General features: G+C 32.5%; 1 protein-coding gene across 3 annotated transcripts in view; it reads left to right on the plus strand.

Moving 5' to 3' along the window:
- LOC118201322 (ubiquitin carboxyl-terminal hydrolase 31-like) overlaps positions 1-20,073 on the plus strand; it is a 119,513-nt gene that overhangs the window by 24,118 nt on the left and 75,322 nt on the right. For all 3 annotated transcript variants that reach the window (XM_035373413.2, XM_035373411.2, XM_035373410.2), the window contains exon 3: positions 1,035-1,124. In XM_035373413.2, the coding sequence (XP_035229304.1) occupies positions 1,035-1,124 (90 nt within the window). The remainder of the gene's footprint in view (positions 1-1,034; positions 1,125-20,073) is intronic.

Consider the following 20,073-nt stretch of genomic DNA (forward strand, 5'->3'; position numbering starts at 1 on the left):
CTTGCATTTAAACTTGTGTTCCAAATTAAGATTTAACTTGAAATTAATGTAGATAATTACTGAGAGCATTAGATTTTTGTAGAGAGTAGTTTACGTGAGATGAGATCGCTTGGGGTTACGTGATATGAACCGGCGAATCAGGATGCTGAACCATGAAAGCGTAGTAAATTCTTAAATTAATGTCTTTTTACAAATTTATTGTCTTTATTTATCGGTTTTTTATAAAATTTTAAGTGATATTAAAATGTTTATGCCTTTAAAAAAAGAATTCTTAAAACTAACATTTTTTTTAATATTTTTTATGTGTATACTGTATGTTGTCACCAATAAAGTCTGCTTGGCGAGATTTGCGCCGGCGAAACGGAAAAGTACCTGATTCTCAACTCTTCTGTGAACAACTGGAGAGATTATGTCAGACAGTTGAAAGAAAATGGCCTGAATTGAATAATAGGAAAGGTATTATCTTCCATCGTGACAATGCCCGACCACACATTTCTTTGACGACTGATCAAAAATTTCATGAGCTTGCTTGAGAAGTTAAGATGCACACACCATATAGTCTGGACATAGCACAATCAGACTATCATTTGTTCCAATCTCTGCAGAACTCTTTCAGTGGAATTAGGCAGATTTTGAAAGAGGCCTGTGAAAACCATTTGACTCCGTTTTTCAACCAGAAACCACAGTTCTTCACTAATGGTATCATGGCTTTACCTGAAAGATGCCAAAACATTGTCAATAATAATGCAGCATATTGGTTTAAATAAATTCTATTTCATGCCTTAAGAAAACCAGTTTAATTTTACTCCAAAAATGCCACGAACTTTTTCCCAGACCTGATATTTTGCATTTGTTATGTATAGTTTCTAAAAAATAAATAAATAAATAAATAAAATATATGCTATTTTGAAATCTGTGTACTGTATATAAAAGATATTATGTTGCAATAAAATCTAATGTTTTATTCTTTCATATGAGTTCTACTACATTTTTTAAATTCCTAAAATGAAGAAATGTTTTTGTGTATATTCTAGATGAAAGTAGGTATATTGATGGATTCTCAAGCAACTGTTCAAGAGCTTTGTGAGAAAATGAATCATAATTTTGGAATATCAAAGCAAGATGTAAGTAAAAGTAATATAACTTTATTTTGCATATTAGTTATGATCCATGTGGAAAAGCAGTAATTGGCAAAATATTTCCAGTTTTAAATAAGTGCTCAGTGAAATATTGCAATTATTATTTTAATGGCACTAGGGTACAATTTATCATGTAAATCTCATATTTTTCATAAAATGCATGAAAATTCTGAAAAATGAATTTTACATATTAATCTTATTAACATAGATAAACCTTTATAGTTTTTAATTTTTTTATTACACCATGATTTGTCATACTACTAAGTTAATAAAAATTAAAATAATAATAATAATCAGTTAATAAAAATTTTATAAACCTTTTTGCTGGGGGGTGTCTTTTCAATATAATTTCTTATTTTGTTTCCTAAGTTTTGAGAATACGATCCTTCTGTGCACTTATTTATTAAATGAATTACAGAAAAGAAACAAACAAAGTTTTGTGATAGTTTTTTCTTATGTTAGCTTTATTAGTATTATTCATGTGTTATTTGTTTAATCAATCAAGCTTAAATATTCAGAGCCAATTTAAATTAAATTTAAGATTTATAAAAGTTGCAAAATATGTGTAGTGTATCTCCTAAATTTATCTGTGAGGAACAGTTACTAAGTGATAACTCTAATAAAATTCTTACTCTTATAAAATAATAAGGTACTTTCAGTTACTGGGAGTGGATTCAGAAATGTATGTGTGTAGGAGTGCATGTATGTATATGCATACGTATGTATGTGCATGCACATACACATATGCACACATATGTATCCTCTGCATCTGGTATCAATAACAGAAAAGTACCAATGATAATTACTGAACCAAACCAAAGAAAATGAAGTATTGATGCTACAGAATATTTAAATTTTTTAATTTGTAATAAGGGGAAAATTTTTAAAATGTAAATTCAAAAGGCAGTGAGGCAAAATTCTTTGGGTTAAAAAAAAGGGGGGGCTTTTAAAATGATAGATTTTTTTTTAATGTTTAAGTTGTAATTGTATAGAGTAATAATAATCTGTTCTGTAATGGTGCCGTGTTCCTTCTCAATGAGATTTGTAAAATAATATTCAGTATTTATTCATAATATTAAATTAAATAAAAAATAATGCACAAATGCTTAAAATTATTTTTCCTATTTCAAAGTGCTAGAAATTACCGTAATTGACGGCATATAAGACGCACTTTTTTCCTAAATTTGGTCTCAAAAAAGTTACTTGCGTTTTATATGGGAAGGAAACAGGTTAACTTTCAATACTGAATGATATTTTTAGCCCGGATAAAGGTCTAGACACGCATAACTTTCTACATCTGCCATAATTATTTTTCGCATGCATGAAATATCTGTTGCCAAAAAGCGCCAAAGTTCGAAGCTGATGTCGAAGTTCGAACAGGTTCGACGGTCACATTATGTCTATGGAGCCTTTCCTTCTTTACATAGACTTTCTTTGACTTAGCTGACACACGTGTTGGTATCGGTGCTACTCTGTATAAACGTGTCAGTATCAGTGCTTAAAACTATTTGTTTAAAAAAAAGTACCCTGGAAAATATGACTACAGGAAACAAGAGATTAAGCTATACAATTCAGTATAAACTAGGAGTGTTAACCTTTTAATTGTCAAGTTATTTTGATGATTTGGGAGCATAAATTGTCAAATTTGTTTTATTTCAAAAATGAAATGTTTGCCTCACAGTCAAAAAAATGCAGCGCACTTTGAACTTTAACCTCTATCCTTTGAAACCTTCAATAAAATTCTGCCATCTGTTGAACTGAAGCCGAAATAAACTTCTCATGATATATATTTGGGTATAACATGATGCACTAAAAAAAAAATTAGCCCGAGTAATACTCGGGCATGACATTTTGGAATAGCTGTGCCCGAGATTATTTCAGGCATGACAGTTAAAAGGTTAAACTATGCCAAAATGCATGGAAAGCGAGCAGCAGCAAGGCATTTTGGTCCACCACCTACCGAAAAAATGATACGTACTTGGCGACTGCAGAAAGATCAACTCAAGACTGCTAAAAAACAAAAACATAACCTTCGATGCCCAGCTCCATCTTGGTCAGAATTTGAAAATGCCGTAAAAATGTGGGTGATAGATAAGAGGAAATCTGGGATAAGTGTTTCAACCAAAATGATAATCAATGAGGCTAAAGGATTTGCAGAAAAACATGGGAATCAGAACTTTTTAGGGTCTGAGGGCTGGTGCTACAGGTTCATGAAAAGGCAAGGCTTATCAATGTGCACAAAAACAACTATTACACAGAAAATGCCAGCAGTTTATGAAAAAAAAAAATACTAGCATTTCATAGGTTTGTTATAAATGCACGCAAGAAAACTTCTTTTGAGCTCGGGTCAAATAGGAAATATGGATGAAATTCCACTCACATTTGATGTACCATCTAACAAGACTGTGAGTATTAAAGGGTCTAAATCAATACCCATAGAAACCACAGGTCATGAAAAAAACCCAATATACAGTAGTTCTAACATGTTGTGCTGATGGCAGAAAACTACCACCATTTTTCATATTTAAAAGAAAAACTCATCCGAAAGAAAAAACTTCGGATGTAATTGTTCATGTTCATCCGAAAGGCTGGATGGATGAAACTGGAATGAAACTGTGATTACAAAACGTATGGGTGAGGCGACCTGATGGACTCTTAAGAAAAACCCTCTCTTTTGGTTTTGGATCAGTTTAGCACCCATTGAACTGAAACCATAAAGAATAAAGCTAGAGAATTAAAAACCCAGATAGCTGTCATTCTTGGTGGACTGACTAGCCAATTGCAGCCTTTTGATGTATCAGTGAATAAGCCATTTAAGGAAAAAGTGCAAAAACGATGGAACAAGTGGATGGGAGAGCCACATCACGCCCTCAGGTAGAATGAAGCGGCCCTCTGTTTCACAAGTGTGCAAGTGGGTAAAAAGATTATGGGAGGGCATAAAGGCTGAAATAATTGTTAAGTCCTTTAAGAAGTGCAGAATCAGTAATGCTCTTGACGGAACAAAAGATGACACATTATTCGAAGAAGGTGATACTAGCGATGACGGAAACAGTAGTGATGACGATATTCTCGTTTTCGATGATGATGATAGTGAAAAGGATTTTTATGGTTTTGAAAGTGATTAAAGTCTAATTTCATGATAGGCAACGTTTCTCGTTTTCGATGATGATGATAGTGAAAAGGATTTTTATGGTTTTGAAAGTGATTAAAGTCAAATTTCATGATAGGCAACGTTTTCCTTGAATCTGTGTTTTGTGTTGTTTCTACTTTATTTTGTATTATGTTTGATTGCTTGCCATACATTCATTTATTCATTATTGAAATTTACATATCATGTTCAAAATAGCTTGTTTGTTAATTTTCCTTAATAAAAGTATGTTTGGAAATTGCATTCAATGATTGTTTATTTGGCTTTTTTTCCTTGTATGTGGCCTTCTAAATAAGGGTGTGTCTTATATGCCCTCACATACGATAATGCTGTTGGCTGGAATTGTTCAATATATAGTAAGGAATCAATGAATAATTTAAGAAAATATCTTTCAGTTTTATTTAATAAATATAATAATACAATCATGCTTTTCATAATGAATGAAAATTTAAGAATTTTAGTTACTGTCTCAAAACATCATGTTTTTTACCTGGGTGATATATAAATTGATATTTTTAGGTGTTATGATATTTATTCTTACCTTCAAACTCTTCAGCAAAGGTTTTGACTTTTGTGAACTTTTGTTGAGTCCTTTATCTCGTAAAAATTAAAATTGTTTATTATTTTATGGTTCCCCCCCCCATTATGCTTACTAATGCTTAGACTTTGAACTAACTATATTAGAGCTTGTTATGGTACTTTCTGATTATCTGTCCCAACCCTGAAAAAAGCTCTCTAGGCAGCACATTATGTCACCGAAATAGGGCGACCCATAATGTCGCAAAATGTTATTTTATATAGCAACCCAGGCTTGTAAAGAATCATAGTGGGACTGTGGAGTTTGCCAGCTGATGGAAAAGAAATGATTTCTTCATAAATATGGCGTTTTGCCTTTTGAGAATTCACAAATTTGCATTCTATGAAGTCGTACTTCATAAATTATAGAATTTGCACCATTATTATTAAATTATAGAAATTGCATTTGTTTAGTGTGCCACCATTTAAAAAAATGGCTGTTGTCAAAGTAGTCACTAACAATTGGCAACCTTTCGGGAGGGTTGAGCAGGCAATCAGAAAATACCCTTGCTGTTATCAGTAATGTAGTTTGCATTTATTATTGTGTTTGATTTCTGTTAATAAAATGTTTCAGCTTTCAAAAATATAAATAATAACTTAATGATTTATTTACTTAATTAAACAAGAGAATAATAGTTTAAATTTTGACAAGTAAAAGAACCATCTTCTGCACCTAAAATTCTGTGTTTATCTCTATACTTTTTAGCAAAATGTTTTTAATTAAGTGTTATAGAAAGAAATAGAAGTAGATTATATTTGATTTGCAATAAGAAGGTGCAGAATTTTTGATGTTTTATTATCATAATTCCTGAAACTTCAGTAGCCATGCAAAATGTTTCTCCACCCCCCAACTGCTTAAAATATTTGTATTCTTGTCATGAATCAATATGGAATGCTGTAATACATTTTTTGTTAAATTTTATCTGTAACTGAGTTTTATGATCATTGACGAAAAAAATTGAACTTTCATGTGATAAAGTTGATATCATTATTCATTTTAAAAGAAATTTATGATCTGGGTGAGTGAATAAATTAAAATAGAATTCAGAAAATTTAAATGAAGATTTTTATATTTAATCAGCATCATATAAGAAGCTAAATAAAAATACTTTCAGCTTAGCATAAATACATCAAAACTTGACAAACAGAAAAAATCCTCATTTTAGCTTAAATTTTTAATGAGTATAAAAGTGAATATATTTTGATAGTGAGGCAAACTATTGACCTCTTCTCACTTAAGAATATCAATTTGACTGACTAAAATACTATTCCCTCTTGTAAAGCAATTCTTTGCCTCTTTTAAATTGAAAGTAATGCCAAAATATTATTTCATTTTATCATATCCCACAATTGTTATTGTAAAGAAGTCCATTTTATTTGAACTGTAAACAGTTCCATCAGATGACTTGCAGAACAGCATCCAAGAAACTCTGGGTACTGTTCTGTTATCAGGACCGATTCAGAAATATACATATGTATGGATGTACGTATGCATATACATACACACATATATGCACAAGTGAATATACACAGTACAAAGTCCGAGATCCAGATGTCCAATATCCAAAATGAGTAAAAGTATATTTTAGGGTACTCCTTGGCGATTTTTTGTGGTACATGGATACCGAGTTTGTGCAATTCTTTGAATTATTATTTTGGCTTGCATAACGGCAATTTTTGGTGCAAAAATCGCCACTACACAAAGCCAAAATAACAAGAATTGCACAAATTCAGTATCCATGTACACATCGACCTATTTTCACTTAACAAAATTCCACGAATTGCACAAATTTGCATTGCACACTCCCTTCACTTTGTCCACCTATGCATCGATATATTTTCCCTTAAAAAATGAAAGGAGCACTCAGTTCTACAATACAGGCAAACAAAAAATGCATAATCTCAGTAAACTACATTTTTAACCAAACAATAAAATAACATAAAAAAGAAAAAACATGTTATACATTTAAGTACTACAAAAAAGCAAATATTCACTTACCCTATTTAGAAGTTCCTTCATCTTTAGTTTGTGGCACACAGAATTCCTTAACAGCATCCAAAAACTTCCTAAAATTATTTGAACTCGAATTCGTATATCGGCATCACCACATTTGAACCTTTCTTCCTACAAACCCATTCAAATCCATCTAAACGGTTTTTGCGTTCGACTAGACACATATCCTAAATACAGGACACTTATAATAGCTACTAAGTAAACCTTCATTTACACACCAGTCAATCAACACTCTTTTTCCCTTTCGTTCCAAATTGTACAGAAACTTCAAATTAATCTTACTACATTGAGCCATTCTACGGTCTAAACAATAAAACCACCACAAAAATGCTTACAAAACATCCCATGATTTAAAATTTCCCAGAGAATCATTCACCCGATTACGTCACAATAGAGTTTCTATAATATTCAACTACTGAGGCTACCATAAATGAAACAACAATGTGGCGATAAATGAAACAGCTTCGCCCATAATACAAGGGGTACTTTAAAGTCTACTCTAACCACGAAATACCTCATTATTGAAAAAATCTTTTGAGCATAAATTTGTGTGATCAATAATTTGACTGCGTAGCTGCATATCTGCTTGGCATACATCTCAAACCAAAACATTCTACATAAAAATGTCATTGATTTTACACCAACTAATATTTTATGCTAAACTTTCGTGTTGATATTTATGCTTGGTGGTGGTTACAGATTCAAGTTAAAAGGGCTAAGAAATGTTGGCAAGGAAAAATTTTAAAAAAACTTTCTTTCCATGTGCTAAAAATAGATTTTATTAATGATACTCATTGGCCAAAAGATTACATTTAGTGCTATTTGAATTAAGAATAACTGATTTGTTATTCACATAAATCCAGAACTGGCATCAGAGCTTGTATGGCCGCACCGGGCAGCAGAATTTAGGGAAGACGAAATTTTTGGAATTTAGAGAAGCACCGAGGACCAAAATTAAGGGGTGACAAAATTTTTAGAATTTAGGGAAAGTGCTGGGATGCAAAATTTAGAGACAGCAAAAGTTTAGAATTTGGCACCTGTTACTAGAATTTAGGACTCCCAGAGACTGCATCAGGCGTTAAGATATCTAGCCTGGCCTTTGCTAAGCCTTAAGTATGTGTTGGCAATTATTTATTCTGGACTCAGATAAGCCTTAAGCATTTCAAGAAATAGACAGACGTAAATATAATAAGTAAGTAAAATAATACAATTCAACCGTAATTGTCTCAGTGCACAATAAGAGCAAGACAAAATTTAGCGAGACAACTTGACTTTCATAGCCAATCTCATTGACAGCTGATACTAATGCTGCTGAACTATTTGCAGATGAATTTATTAAACTCACTAATAGTGAAAAGTCATCTCAATGAATTTACAATGCTGATAAAACTGGCCTTTCCTGGCAATGTGTACCACGAAATACTTTGGCAAACTCTACAGAAAAGGCTCCAACTGGCATTAAAGATTCCAAAGTGAGACTAACAATTTCAGCATGCACAAATGCTGCAGGAACCTTTCATAATCAGAAGAAATACACGACCATGAGCATTTAAAGGAGAAAGATTCTTCCCGTTATATATCGTTCAAATAAAAGAGCATGGATGACACAAGCCTTAATAAATGATAGGTTTGAAAAATCGTTTCATACCCGAGACTCAGCAGCATTTGAATTCAATTGGTTTACCTGATGACGCAGTAATTATCCTGATTATAGACAACTATACAGCTCATACTTTGTTTAAAGTTTTAGTGAAAGTTAATGTATCCCTTATTATTCTTTCCTCCAAATTGAATGTCTATCATTCAGCTTATAGATATCGGAATAGTGCGCGAGCTGAAATGCAAGTATAAAGTAACATTTTTAAAATCCATGTTAAATTTCTTGAATAATGGCAAGACTATTAAAAAAATTTTGAAATTATTTCAGCATAAAATTTGTTGTGTGGAGCATCGCAAGATTGTGGGAAGATGTGTCTTCGGATTCTTTAAAAAATGTATGACTAGCTACCGTATTTCATGGTAAGGCTGATGAAGATCATAGCCATTAATTTGATTGCTTTCAGATATCACAAACCAAAGCTGAAAGTTTTCAATTAATGGATTTTGTAAAAAAATTTGGAGAAATGGTAATAAATAAAGATAATATAAGTTTTTCATTGCCATGACAATGCCCCAGTCATCAATCAATTAAGGGATGGCAAAATCTGTAAGTATTGTTCTAGATCCGGAAAGTACTGCTTCTGATAGTGAAGAAAGTGAGAGAGACGTCATTGAAAACAAAAAGATTTCAATTGACTAGTCAGAGTTCTCAAGTTAGTCGAAAAATCACAATTACAGGAGTTGAACAATGGAACTTTATAACTGAACAAGAAATTAGATCTTTCTATACAATTAAAGAGAAAGTATTAGCACAAAAAACGAAGCAACTTAAACTACTTCCATTAAAAGAAATGTTTAATAAAGTAAACAAATAAATATTAAGCTTTTTTTTTTTTTTTTTTTTTTTTTGTAAATTTTGGTACCCTTTAGATCATAAATGTTTCATTATTATATAATTCACGATTTCATATGTTTAATTTTATAATGCTTACATGCCACCTTAGTAGATTTAAACTGATGATCTAATATCTGGAAAAATTCTAAATCTGGGATCGCCGAAGTCCCGCCGATTCTGGATCTCGGACTTTGAACTGTACATACATTTTTTAATCCAGGCCCAATAACAGAACAGAACCAAACTCTGTGGTCGTATTATAATTTCATTACAGCGAAGCTTCTCGGGAATGACCATTAGTTGTTCTAGTGAAAACTGGTAGTAATTTCCAGTGTTTTAGTTAAATATCAATGAGAAAAACAGAACCATTGAAAATAAGTTGCAGGGAATGATTGAAATGCATTAGGTACAAGAGTATAATATGCATCGTCTCTTTTCCATGCATAGTTTTTTTTTTTTTTTAACTGAATATTGGGATTTTGACCCATTTGTATATAAAATGGTAGATTAATTTGTTAAAAAAATGTAAACAATAAGAATAATACAAAATGATTTTGGTTTAAAAAGAAGTGCAAACAAATTAAAACACCAAATTCTCATGAACAGATTTTATTTAACACTTTTCCACATTTTTTATGCAAACCAGTTACAAGCTTTTAAAAAAAAGGCTTCAACCTTCTTCTGCTTAAACTTCCTTTTCCAGTATTATTTTACTTTCAGTTTTGATTTGCTGTTGTTTAAGAGGCATGTTATGAATATTTCATTAAATATCCCTTACATTTTAGAGTTTGTAGAAAAGATGATTAAAATACTAGGTGTGCTTCATCTTCAGAATCTGAATGAATGCCTTAAAGTACAAAGTGCCAAAGGATTTTAATTCTAAGTTTTGTTATATTTTTATAAAATTTCCATTAATTAACAAATAAATAAATAAAAATGACTCTCTCTTTAAAGGCATCTTGAAGTTGATTTTTCTCCCAGTTGTTGCTAAAATCATCTTAGCATTCTGTGTTTTATTGAAAGTCTAAGCAATCATGAACAGAATGCTATGAATCATCATATCATTCTGTTTTTTGTCTACAGTCTATGCATCTTGAAGTCGATTTTTTTCCCAGTTGTTGCTTAAATCATCATAGCATTCTGATTATTTCTTGGCAATCTAAGCAATCATGAACTAAGAGCAGTTTTATTGTGTTAATAAATCTGATTCACAGTTCCCAGATTTGAGTTTCTGCTACTTGAAAAACACTTTATGAGAATATCCAGCTTTCCCATGTAATTTTAATCCACTTAGCTGCCTCTTGCACATTGATTTAGCTAGTTCAGGAGTACTAGTTCAACTCTCCATATGTAATTATGGATTGTGTTAATTATTTAATTTGAAGATCTATTTTTATGTATTTTCTTAATAAACAGTAAACATACAAGCCATATGTGCTTTTATAGATAGATGTGCCAAAAGAGGATGGTCCTTTCAAATAAATTTATTTTATGTTACACATGCTTTACTTACTTCATACAGTATAAAATAGTAGTTTCTATATAAAATATTAGCAGTATATTAGTATGTTATTTTTAGAATATCTTTTTTATTATATTTAAATTATCAAAATCAGTTTTAGTTTTATGTTTTGTCAGATAGAAATATGGTTTTGTTAAAATAATGCATGTTTTTTTAAAAATGGTTAAAAAAAGTAAAGAAGAAAAGTAAGAAAGGAAAACATTTTGTTTATAATGTATTACTTTTGCTTTTTCTGTAATTCTTATTCTGCATGCATATTATGCACTTTCTCTTCAAATCCCATAAATGCATATCTAATGTAACTTTTAATAGTTATTACCTTTCTTATAGCATGTACTTCTATCATCACATCTGCCAGATATTTGTAAAGATCAGTCTTTGGTTTTTGAGAGAAGTTCTGTATAGGTTTCTACTAGGTATGATGCATGCTCAACATGTGTATATACCATATTGTTAGTAGAAAACATGCATGTTTCCTAAAATCATCTTCACCCCAAACTTATACTGTCAGAATTAATATTGTAGGATAAATTAATTATTAATTTTAATATAAAGGAATTAATATTAATATAAAGGAGAGAAGTTTTGTGAATTTATTTGTTAATTTTATAAAATTGTTGCTTGCTGCAGTTTTCCATGAAAGAAATATATAGTGACATTTTAAATAATTCTGGCATATTCATTTTGTTTTCTCCATTTAATTTGTCATTTTCACCTAGCAAAATCCAGTTAAATGATTAATTTAGATATCAGTTTTGGAAGATACTATATATATATATATATAAGCTACTTAAAGTTAATACTATATTCTTTTCTGATAGCTTCCAAGTTAAAATTTTAAAAGAAGAGAGAACAAAGCTCCCTTTTAAATTATAAAGTAAGGTATTTTTGTTTTCAAAATGAAAAGGGGAAAAATATGTCCTCTTAAAAAAATTTTAAATACTGTATTAAGACATACAGTGAAACCTGTTGGCCATCAACCGTTCCTTTATCTTAAGGTATATACTAGTTAACTTGTCACAGAATTCAGTATACCTCTAAATGGAACACTGAATTAACACATTGATTGCTATGGGCATATGCACATTCTAACATCTGACATACGAGTTATCTTGTATCACTCCTTCCATGTGCATTGTTCTTGTGAGCTTCAACTTTTGGATATTGTTGTGCATGACAGAAAATCATTTAGTTTTACACTTGCATTATCATAATAATTATGTCAGGTACTATTCTGTTAATGGTTGCCAGTTGCACTAACCTATTTATATCTTGTCATGAATAGCTGTACAATGTTTAATGTATGCATTGCCAATATGTGTCTGTGTTAGATGTCAAATTTGTGCAATTCTCTAATTTATTTACTTTTTTTTTTAATTAGATTGCTGTATGCATTATTTGTTAGTCTCTAGTATACACAATGATCTGATTTTGCTTAACGTCAGAGAATCCCGCAAATTCGGTGTTACGCTCTCTAAACAATATATATATATTAAATGATACATTACTGTTACTGCAAGTTCATTTTTTCATGAAGCTTCATGTATCATTAGGGTTGTTACAGTCTAGTTAGTTATTACCTCATCATTTATATTTGATACAAAGTGGTGCTCAGATAGCAGAAAAGTACTTAGTTACGCAAAAGAAAAATAACTGAAGAAGTCTTAAAAGAATATGCAGATATGAATTATTTAGAGTGGGGGTGTCTTATCTAGTGGATAATTCAAGATATTGATGGAAGTATACATATTTTATTTCTATAGAAAGATGGGTACTGTTCTGTTATCAGAACTGGATTCAGAAATGTGTGCATGTATGAATGGATGTATGTGTTCATATATGCATGTATATACAAGGGGTGTTCGAAAAGTTCAGTGATTGGTCTCGTAATTAAAAAACTGCGCCGGTTAGGATCTGGCACTCACGCAGACGCAGTGAGAGAAATGTCACCTAGAGCCATCTAACAGCCATTTGACGACAGATAAGAGGAAGCGCACGCTATGAGCAGTTTAGCACAGTCAGTGTGAAAAAGATTGTCAGTGTGACATGGAGCAACGCATAAACATAAAGTTTTGCTTCAAGTTAGGCAAGACGGCGACGGAGAGACATGACATGTTAGTGAAAGTTTACGGTCAGGAAGCAGTGAGTAAAAAGTGTGTTTATGAGTGGTTTAAATGCTTTACAGACGGAAAGGAGAATGTCAAAGATGAGCCGTGGTCGGAGCGCCCTACAACAAGCACAACTCCAGACAATGTGGAACGAGTTCAACGGATGCTTGCGGTAGATCGATGACTATCTTGAAGAATGATAGCTGGCGAATTGCAGATAAGCCTAGACAGTGTGAGCACCATTGTGCACAAACATTTGCATAAACGTAAGATATGAGCCCGGTTTGTACCGCACTCGCTGTCAGACGAGCAAAAGCAATACCGGATGGAAACCTGGAGATTTTATCGAAATGTGGGACCAGAATCTGCAATTCTTGAAAACAATAATTACAGGGGATGAGTCGTGGTGCTATCAATACGATCCAGAGACCAAGCGGCAATCCATGGCAAGGTGTTCAACGTCGTCACCCCCTTCCAAAAAAAGTCGTTTGAAACAATCCAGGATCAAGACGTTGTTGATAGTCTTTTTTGAAAGTAAGGGTTTGATCCATCATGAATTTGTACCCATGGCTACAACCGTTAATGTGGAATACTACGAGGGGGTTTTGAAATGGCTGCTGCTACGCATATGCCGGATTCGGCCACAGTACTGGAATGGACAGTGGAATCTGCCCCATGACAATGCCGCAGGTTCCAGTTTTGGATCACCCTCCATATTCTCCAGATCTGGCTCCCGTGGACTTCTTCCTGTTTCTCTGCCTCAAAGGAGTTCTGAAAGGGCCAATTCTTTTCCGACATTACTGAGATCCAACAACGTGTGACAACAGTGCTTCGAGCCATACCGAAAGAAGCGTTTGCAGACAGTTTCCAACAATTGTACACCCAATGTCAAAAGTGTATTGTTGCTAATGGTGAATACTTTGAAGGCCAGTAAAGCTATTTTGTTTGTTTCTATTGTTTCCTTTTTTTTATGGTAAAATTCACCAAACTTTTCGAACACACCTTGTATGTATATACAAATGTGTGTATACATATGTGCACATACATACACTCGTGCATACATAAAACATTTCTAAATCCAGTCCCATTAAAACAGAACAGCACCAAAAAGATGTTCTCAACTGCTGGGGATGGGGGAATTTCGTACTTTTTCAGGGAAATGCAGCCAGCCTTTTATTTATCTCTTAAATATTTAATTTTAGTTTATAAATATAAAAAACTTCTTTTATTTAAGTTTTGATAATTTATAAGCATTTTTTTATTCTTGTTTAAGTCACAAAATGCATTAAAAACAATCTAAATTTAAATAAATGTATTTATATATATATATATGTAAAATATAAAAAAAATACGATGGCTTTGCTCTTTGCGAACCAGCAACCTTGAATTAATTTTCTGCAATTCAGGATCATCCCCTAAACCAGTACCTTCTAGAACATTCGCACCTATTACATAACCTCCTCATATAAATACTGCGTCATAAGTTTTTCTACATTTTTCTAGAAGCTACTCTGTTACATAACCTTTCATATAAATGCTGCGTCATAAGTTCTCCTAAACAGATGCCTTCTCGCCTTCGTCCTGCTAATGCTTCCGCTATGCTCCTCTTTCTTTGTTAGAACGTTATGACGTATTAAAGTTTAAAGTCAGTCGTACCTAATAGTTCAATTACTGAATAAGTTATTTGATTAACTTCATCTGGAAAAAGTCATCTGCTATAAAATAAAATAAAGATATGCTTGCTGTTAAAAGTGAAAAGTCCTGAGTCGTCATTTTTCTCCGTACTTCAATCATCCCAGCTTCGTCAAACATCTGCCAGAACGTGTAATGGAATAGCCTCACCATTCGCCCACGATGTGTTGGAATAACTGAAAACATTACAGTTATTAATTAGCCGGTAGGATTCGAACCTACGCGGGGAAACCCCAATGGATTTCAATGAAATTTCTCTAAATTTATCACCAATTTTGTTAAAAATTTTTAACGGTAAAACGTTAATTTGTGATCCCGTATCAGTAATACTGGGAATTTTTTCCTGTCCAATTTGGACATTCACTTTAAAGTAATATCATGTTTTAACTTCTCTTTTAGGAACTGTGTTATAATTGATAGCAGATAATTGTGGATATCGAATTGGCCGATATGCATACTGTAGAGCTCGGTATTGCACTTGTTGATAATTAAAAGGTCTCACACTATGAAAACTTTGATAAGGAGTGGCTTGCACTGGTCTGGGATAATAGCACCTCGGAACAGTTTGCCTTGGAGAAACAAATTGGTAATTACTATTTCCTAGACCATTCAACGGCATCTGAACTGGAAACAGTTTCCTAGCAAGAGTAATCCAGTCTTTCGGTGTGTCTATTTTTTGCACTGTTAACAGCATTCTTTGAGACTCAGGAAGTCCTTCCATAAGTGCTTCCACCATTGTGGAATCTGTTAGTTTCAAGATGGCTCCTAATTTCAACTTATTATGAAAATAAACATCAATATTATTAAATTTCTCGTATTTTAAAGACGCAAAATCACTAAAAGTAACAGATTCCGATGTTGTGAAGTATGTCTTGAAAATATCCTTGATGTTGTTCCAGTCTTTATCTAAACAATCACGTAAATAGAGGGTTAAAGCCTCTCCTCTAATACAATCTGAGAAAACAAATTTCTTTTCCTTTTCTGGAATGTTCTTTGCAGCACATTTCTCTTTAAACAATAGAAGATATTCGTCTATTGGAAAATTTGTACTTGTGCCGTCAAAAATAGGGAATTGAAATTTCACTGTATCCACAATAGCTACGGATTCTTGCTTATCAGTTGACATTTTTGCCGTTTTTGAGCGTGTTAGCATTCCAATCACAAAATCTGGAATTTAAGAGTTCGCATACACATCAATTTGAACACTAAAATCAATCACTTTAGAAGCACTTGATAAAACACATAACTTTGGAGCCGAAGTAAAACACCACAGCAGAAGAATGATCTGTTTTTTTTTAAACACTGAAAAAACAAATTTGATGATTCACTTCTTTCACATTATCTTGGATTTACAAAAAACGATGATTTAAAGAGCTGAACTAAATTTTCCATTGAGGTTTCAGGCTGCAGGAAACTATGCTACCGGCTTAATTGTCATAATAAAAGCAAAGGAAATGACGGAACACTGTAGATGCATGCTTAGATCCATATTGAAGAAGAATTTTGATTGCGTAGTATTTAAAGAACTTGGCAGTTTTAATTCCATTTTTATTTCCAATTGATATTTGTGGCCAAGTTATCCAAGTTTTATAAAGGAGCTGTAACATAATAAGGTTAAAGCAGTTTATATGAAAAATACTGATTTTGTATTATTTTATTTCCTGCCAATACATATTTACTGTTCAGATCAGGTGTCCAGTACTTATAATTAACTCATATTTGTTACAAGAACATTCATTCACAGTCACTTGGCACTCTAGTCGTGCCTTTCCACAGAAGATTTACATTTTTGATATTGTTGAGATAGAAAGCAAGCCAGCGAAATTACATCTTAGCACAGTAGAGAGCAAAAGCTGAAGTGCGTAGTTATGCAAGAAGGAAGCACGCGAAGAGAAAAGTTTTTGTTTGCAATTCGGTGATTGGTCGTCAAGAGGCATCTGGTATTAACGGTTACGTAAGATCGCATGATTAATTTGAATGACGCAATGCAGATAAGTTATTACGATTTTAGAATAAAAAGTCATCTGCTATAAATTAAAATAAAGATATGCTTGCTGTTAAAAGTGAAAAGTCCTGAGTCGTCATTTTTCTCCTTACTTCAATCATCCCAACTTCGTCAACCATCTGCCAGAAGGTGTAATGGAATAGCCTCACCATTCGCCCACGATGTGTTGGAATAACTGAAAACATTACATATATATATATATTTCAAGTTTTATAAAGGAAGGAGGAATCATCATGTAGCAACGGTGAAAGGGATGCATGGGGCAAAAAAGGTTGAGACCTAACTGCTGTAACATAATAAGGTTAAAGCAGTTTATATGAAAAATACTGATTTTGTATTATTTTATTTCCTGCCAATACATATTTACTGTTCAGATCAGGTGTCCAGTACTTATAATTAACTCATATTTGTTACAAGAACATTCATTGTTGGTAATATAAGTCAAGTGGCGAAATATAAGTATACTTACAGTGTCTAAGGCTAAAATGCTGTTGCAAATTATCTCATAGTTAGCAGTCAACATGTTAAGCACTGTAGAAGAGTTACAAAGGAAAGATGCTGATTCACATAAAAAACATCTTTTGATCTGTTTTGTACATTGTTAAGTGAGTCAGTTTAGGCTGTTCAATATATGGACCAAAAGTGTCTTATTTGAAGGAGTTCAAAATGGACATAGGTGCTTTGGATGTGAATTAAATTATTTTGAAAATAATATAAAAAATCTGCTTTTACAAAATTTGATTCAAAGTGGAAAGAAATGGCCTGACTTTTATAAATATTGGTGTTGTTAAATTTGGATTGTGCATGCTCGAATTAGCTTATTGTATGTCATTATATCAGTTTCTTGCATACATAACTTGCTAGCAATTGTTATTGCCATTGTAGTAATATTAATTTGTACATCATTTGAGATGTGCTACTATTTTGTGGTAGACCTAATGGATATTAGGCTGATTGTTTGCTGTTGAGTTTAAACTGTACGTTGTAAAAATATGTGGCTTGGTAATAGATTTATTTCCTCTTTGTACAAGTGCAATTATTTAGAACTGAATGTATATATGCTTGGCTCATGTTATGATAACTCTCTAGGAATGGATGAAAAGTATGCTGTATCAAATAGTCAGCATTTTTTCATATGGTTACATTGAATGTGTAACTAGTAGGAATTGACCATTAACTATGCTTCATACAGGAGACTGCTATCAAGACCACCCAAACTCTGCACAGCCAGATTGCTTGTTTGTAATACATGAAAAATGCTTAAAGAACTGTACCAGTACTACTCATAGTTTTCAAGATGAAGGCGAAGAAGTTTGACATCATATCCGGTGTAAGAAAAAAAAAGTACTTTATTGGAAACATGAATGTTGGTATTTGCATTTGTTAACATAGTAAAATGTTCAAAATGTCCACTTTGCATAATCGAGGCATGTGTGTACACGCCGTGGAATGACATCAAGCTGTTGTTTGAATTATATTTAAAAGGCTACATCTAGGAGCTGTGGTAATCTTAGCATCATGATAATGTATTCTGTACATGATTGTCTGGATATGCACTGGATTGGACATGGGCTGGATCTGATTTTATGACTGCCATGATCACCAGATTTGACACTTTTGGATGCTTCCTATGGGGACATCTGAAGGAATTGGTCTATCGAGACCTGGTTACTACAAAAAGAGAATTAATTGCTTGTTTTCAAGCTGCATATGCTCTGGTGGGCACCACACTGTTGCAGTGTGTGCAGTCAGCTGTTCCGATGCACACGTACTCATGCCTCGATGTGCATGTAGGACATTTTGAATTTCTTCCTATGTAAACATTTGCAAATATTCATGTTCATGTTTCCAGTAAAGTTCTTTTCCCTTCTACCAGATATAATGCCGTACTTTTCTTTCGCATTTATCTCAAAAACTATGGGTTGTACAGGTATAGTTCTCTGGGCATTTTTTATGCATTCCAAGTGAACAATTTGGCTGTGTGGAGTTTGGGTTGTCTCAATGGGACATCCTGTATACATATGCGTGTTGGTTTTAAATAAACTTATACCATTATAAAATAAAAGTGTGTGTTATTTTTAAAATGGATTTATGAATTTTAATTAGTAAAATGAGTGAATATCAATGGATTTAGAATATATTTTGGAATGGATTACGTTGAACTGTTGAAATTTATGCAGTCTGTGTTTGTTGTATGATCATTTAATTCCTTTCTCATTTGATTTAAATTCCATCTTTATAATTTTATGGATTATAGATAGCTGTTTCTTTTAAAAGTGTACCATTTAACTTGTAAGATTGATATTTGGGAATTAGTTTTAGTTATTGCAAATAAATATATTACTCATTGTCACAGCTGTATTTTTTTTTAAAGTAATCAAACTGCTTTATAGCTTACAAAAAATGGATTGTTTTTTAGCAATGGAATGTTGAGAAACATATACTTTAACCCCTTGGGTACGGATTTATTTGAGAAAATATTTGCATGTAGAATGGATATAATTTTTGGTTGCGATTCATCAATAGCTATTTCACTATCAGGAGTATAAAGGTAACAAAATATATTATTTAGGTAATCCACTATATTTCTAATCTTTCTTATTCTGTCATCTTGATTTTCCTTTTCATTATCCGTAAAATGTAGAAAGCTTGAAATATCAAAAACCTTATCACGTGCCATAGTGCTGGCAAAAATTGGAGTACTTATTGTATATCTTTTTGACCAATGCATATGCATTTTTGGTTTCTTCATTTGTGACATCAAGATGCATAATGCAATATAAGCTTTCATTTCATCAAAACTTAAGGAAACCAACTTTTTTTTTGTTACACAACCTTCTTTTTCTACCCCTTGTCTGGCATATCTATTCATCTCTTCTACTATAGTGTCCCAAAAATCTTCATTCAAGACTTCTTTCAAAACATCTAAAATGTAGGATTACCACCTAGTCTCCACAGGCTCAAAGGATTAATTCCAGATATTTCAGAAAAACTTTTTATATCGGCTACATTTTCTTCTTCCTAAATCCATTCCTCTGATACTGCTTCACGAGAAGATTCACTATCACTGCTTGATAGATGTCTTGTGCATCTTCAAAACCTTGGTTTTATATACAATTGTCATCATTTTCTGGTTCACGAGAAGATTCACTATCACTGCTCGATAAGACGTCTTGTGCATCTTCGAAACCTTGATTTTATATACAACTAGCTGTACCCGCCCGGCGTTGCCCGTGCATTTAGAAAATGAATAGCGCAGGAATAGTAGTGTAGGACATGTAGACTGTCTCTCTCTCTTCCCCCCCCACAAGCTACAAAAAAGAAATGAATTGTAATTAATCGATTTAATGTATCGTCAAAACAGCAAACTAACGC

This window comes from Stegodyphus dumicola, chromosome 2, assembly GCF_044657685.1.
Source record: "Stegodyphus dumicola isolate Sdum_Otavi_A_Nest chromosome 2, ASM4465768v1".
Classification (NCBI taxonomy): domain Eukaryota; kingdom Metazoa; phylum Arthropoda; class Arachnida; order Araneae; family Eresidae; genus Stegodyphus; species Stegodyphus dumicola.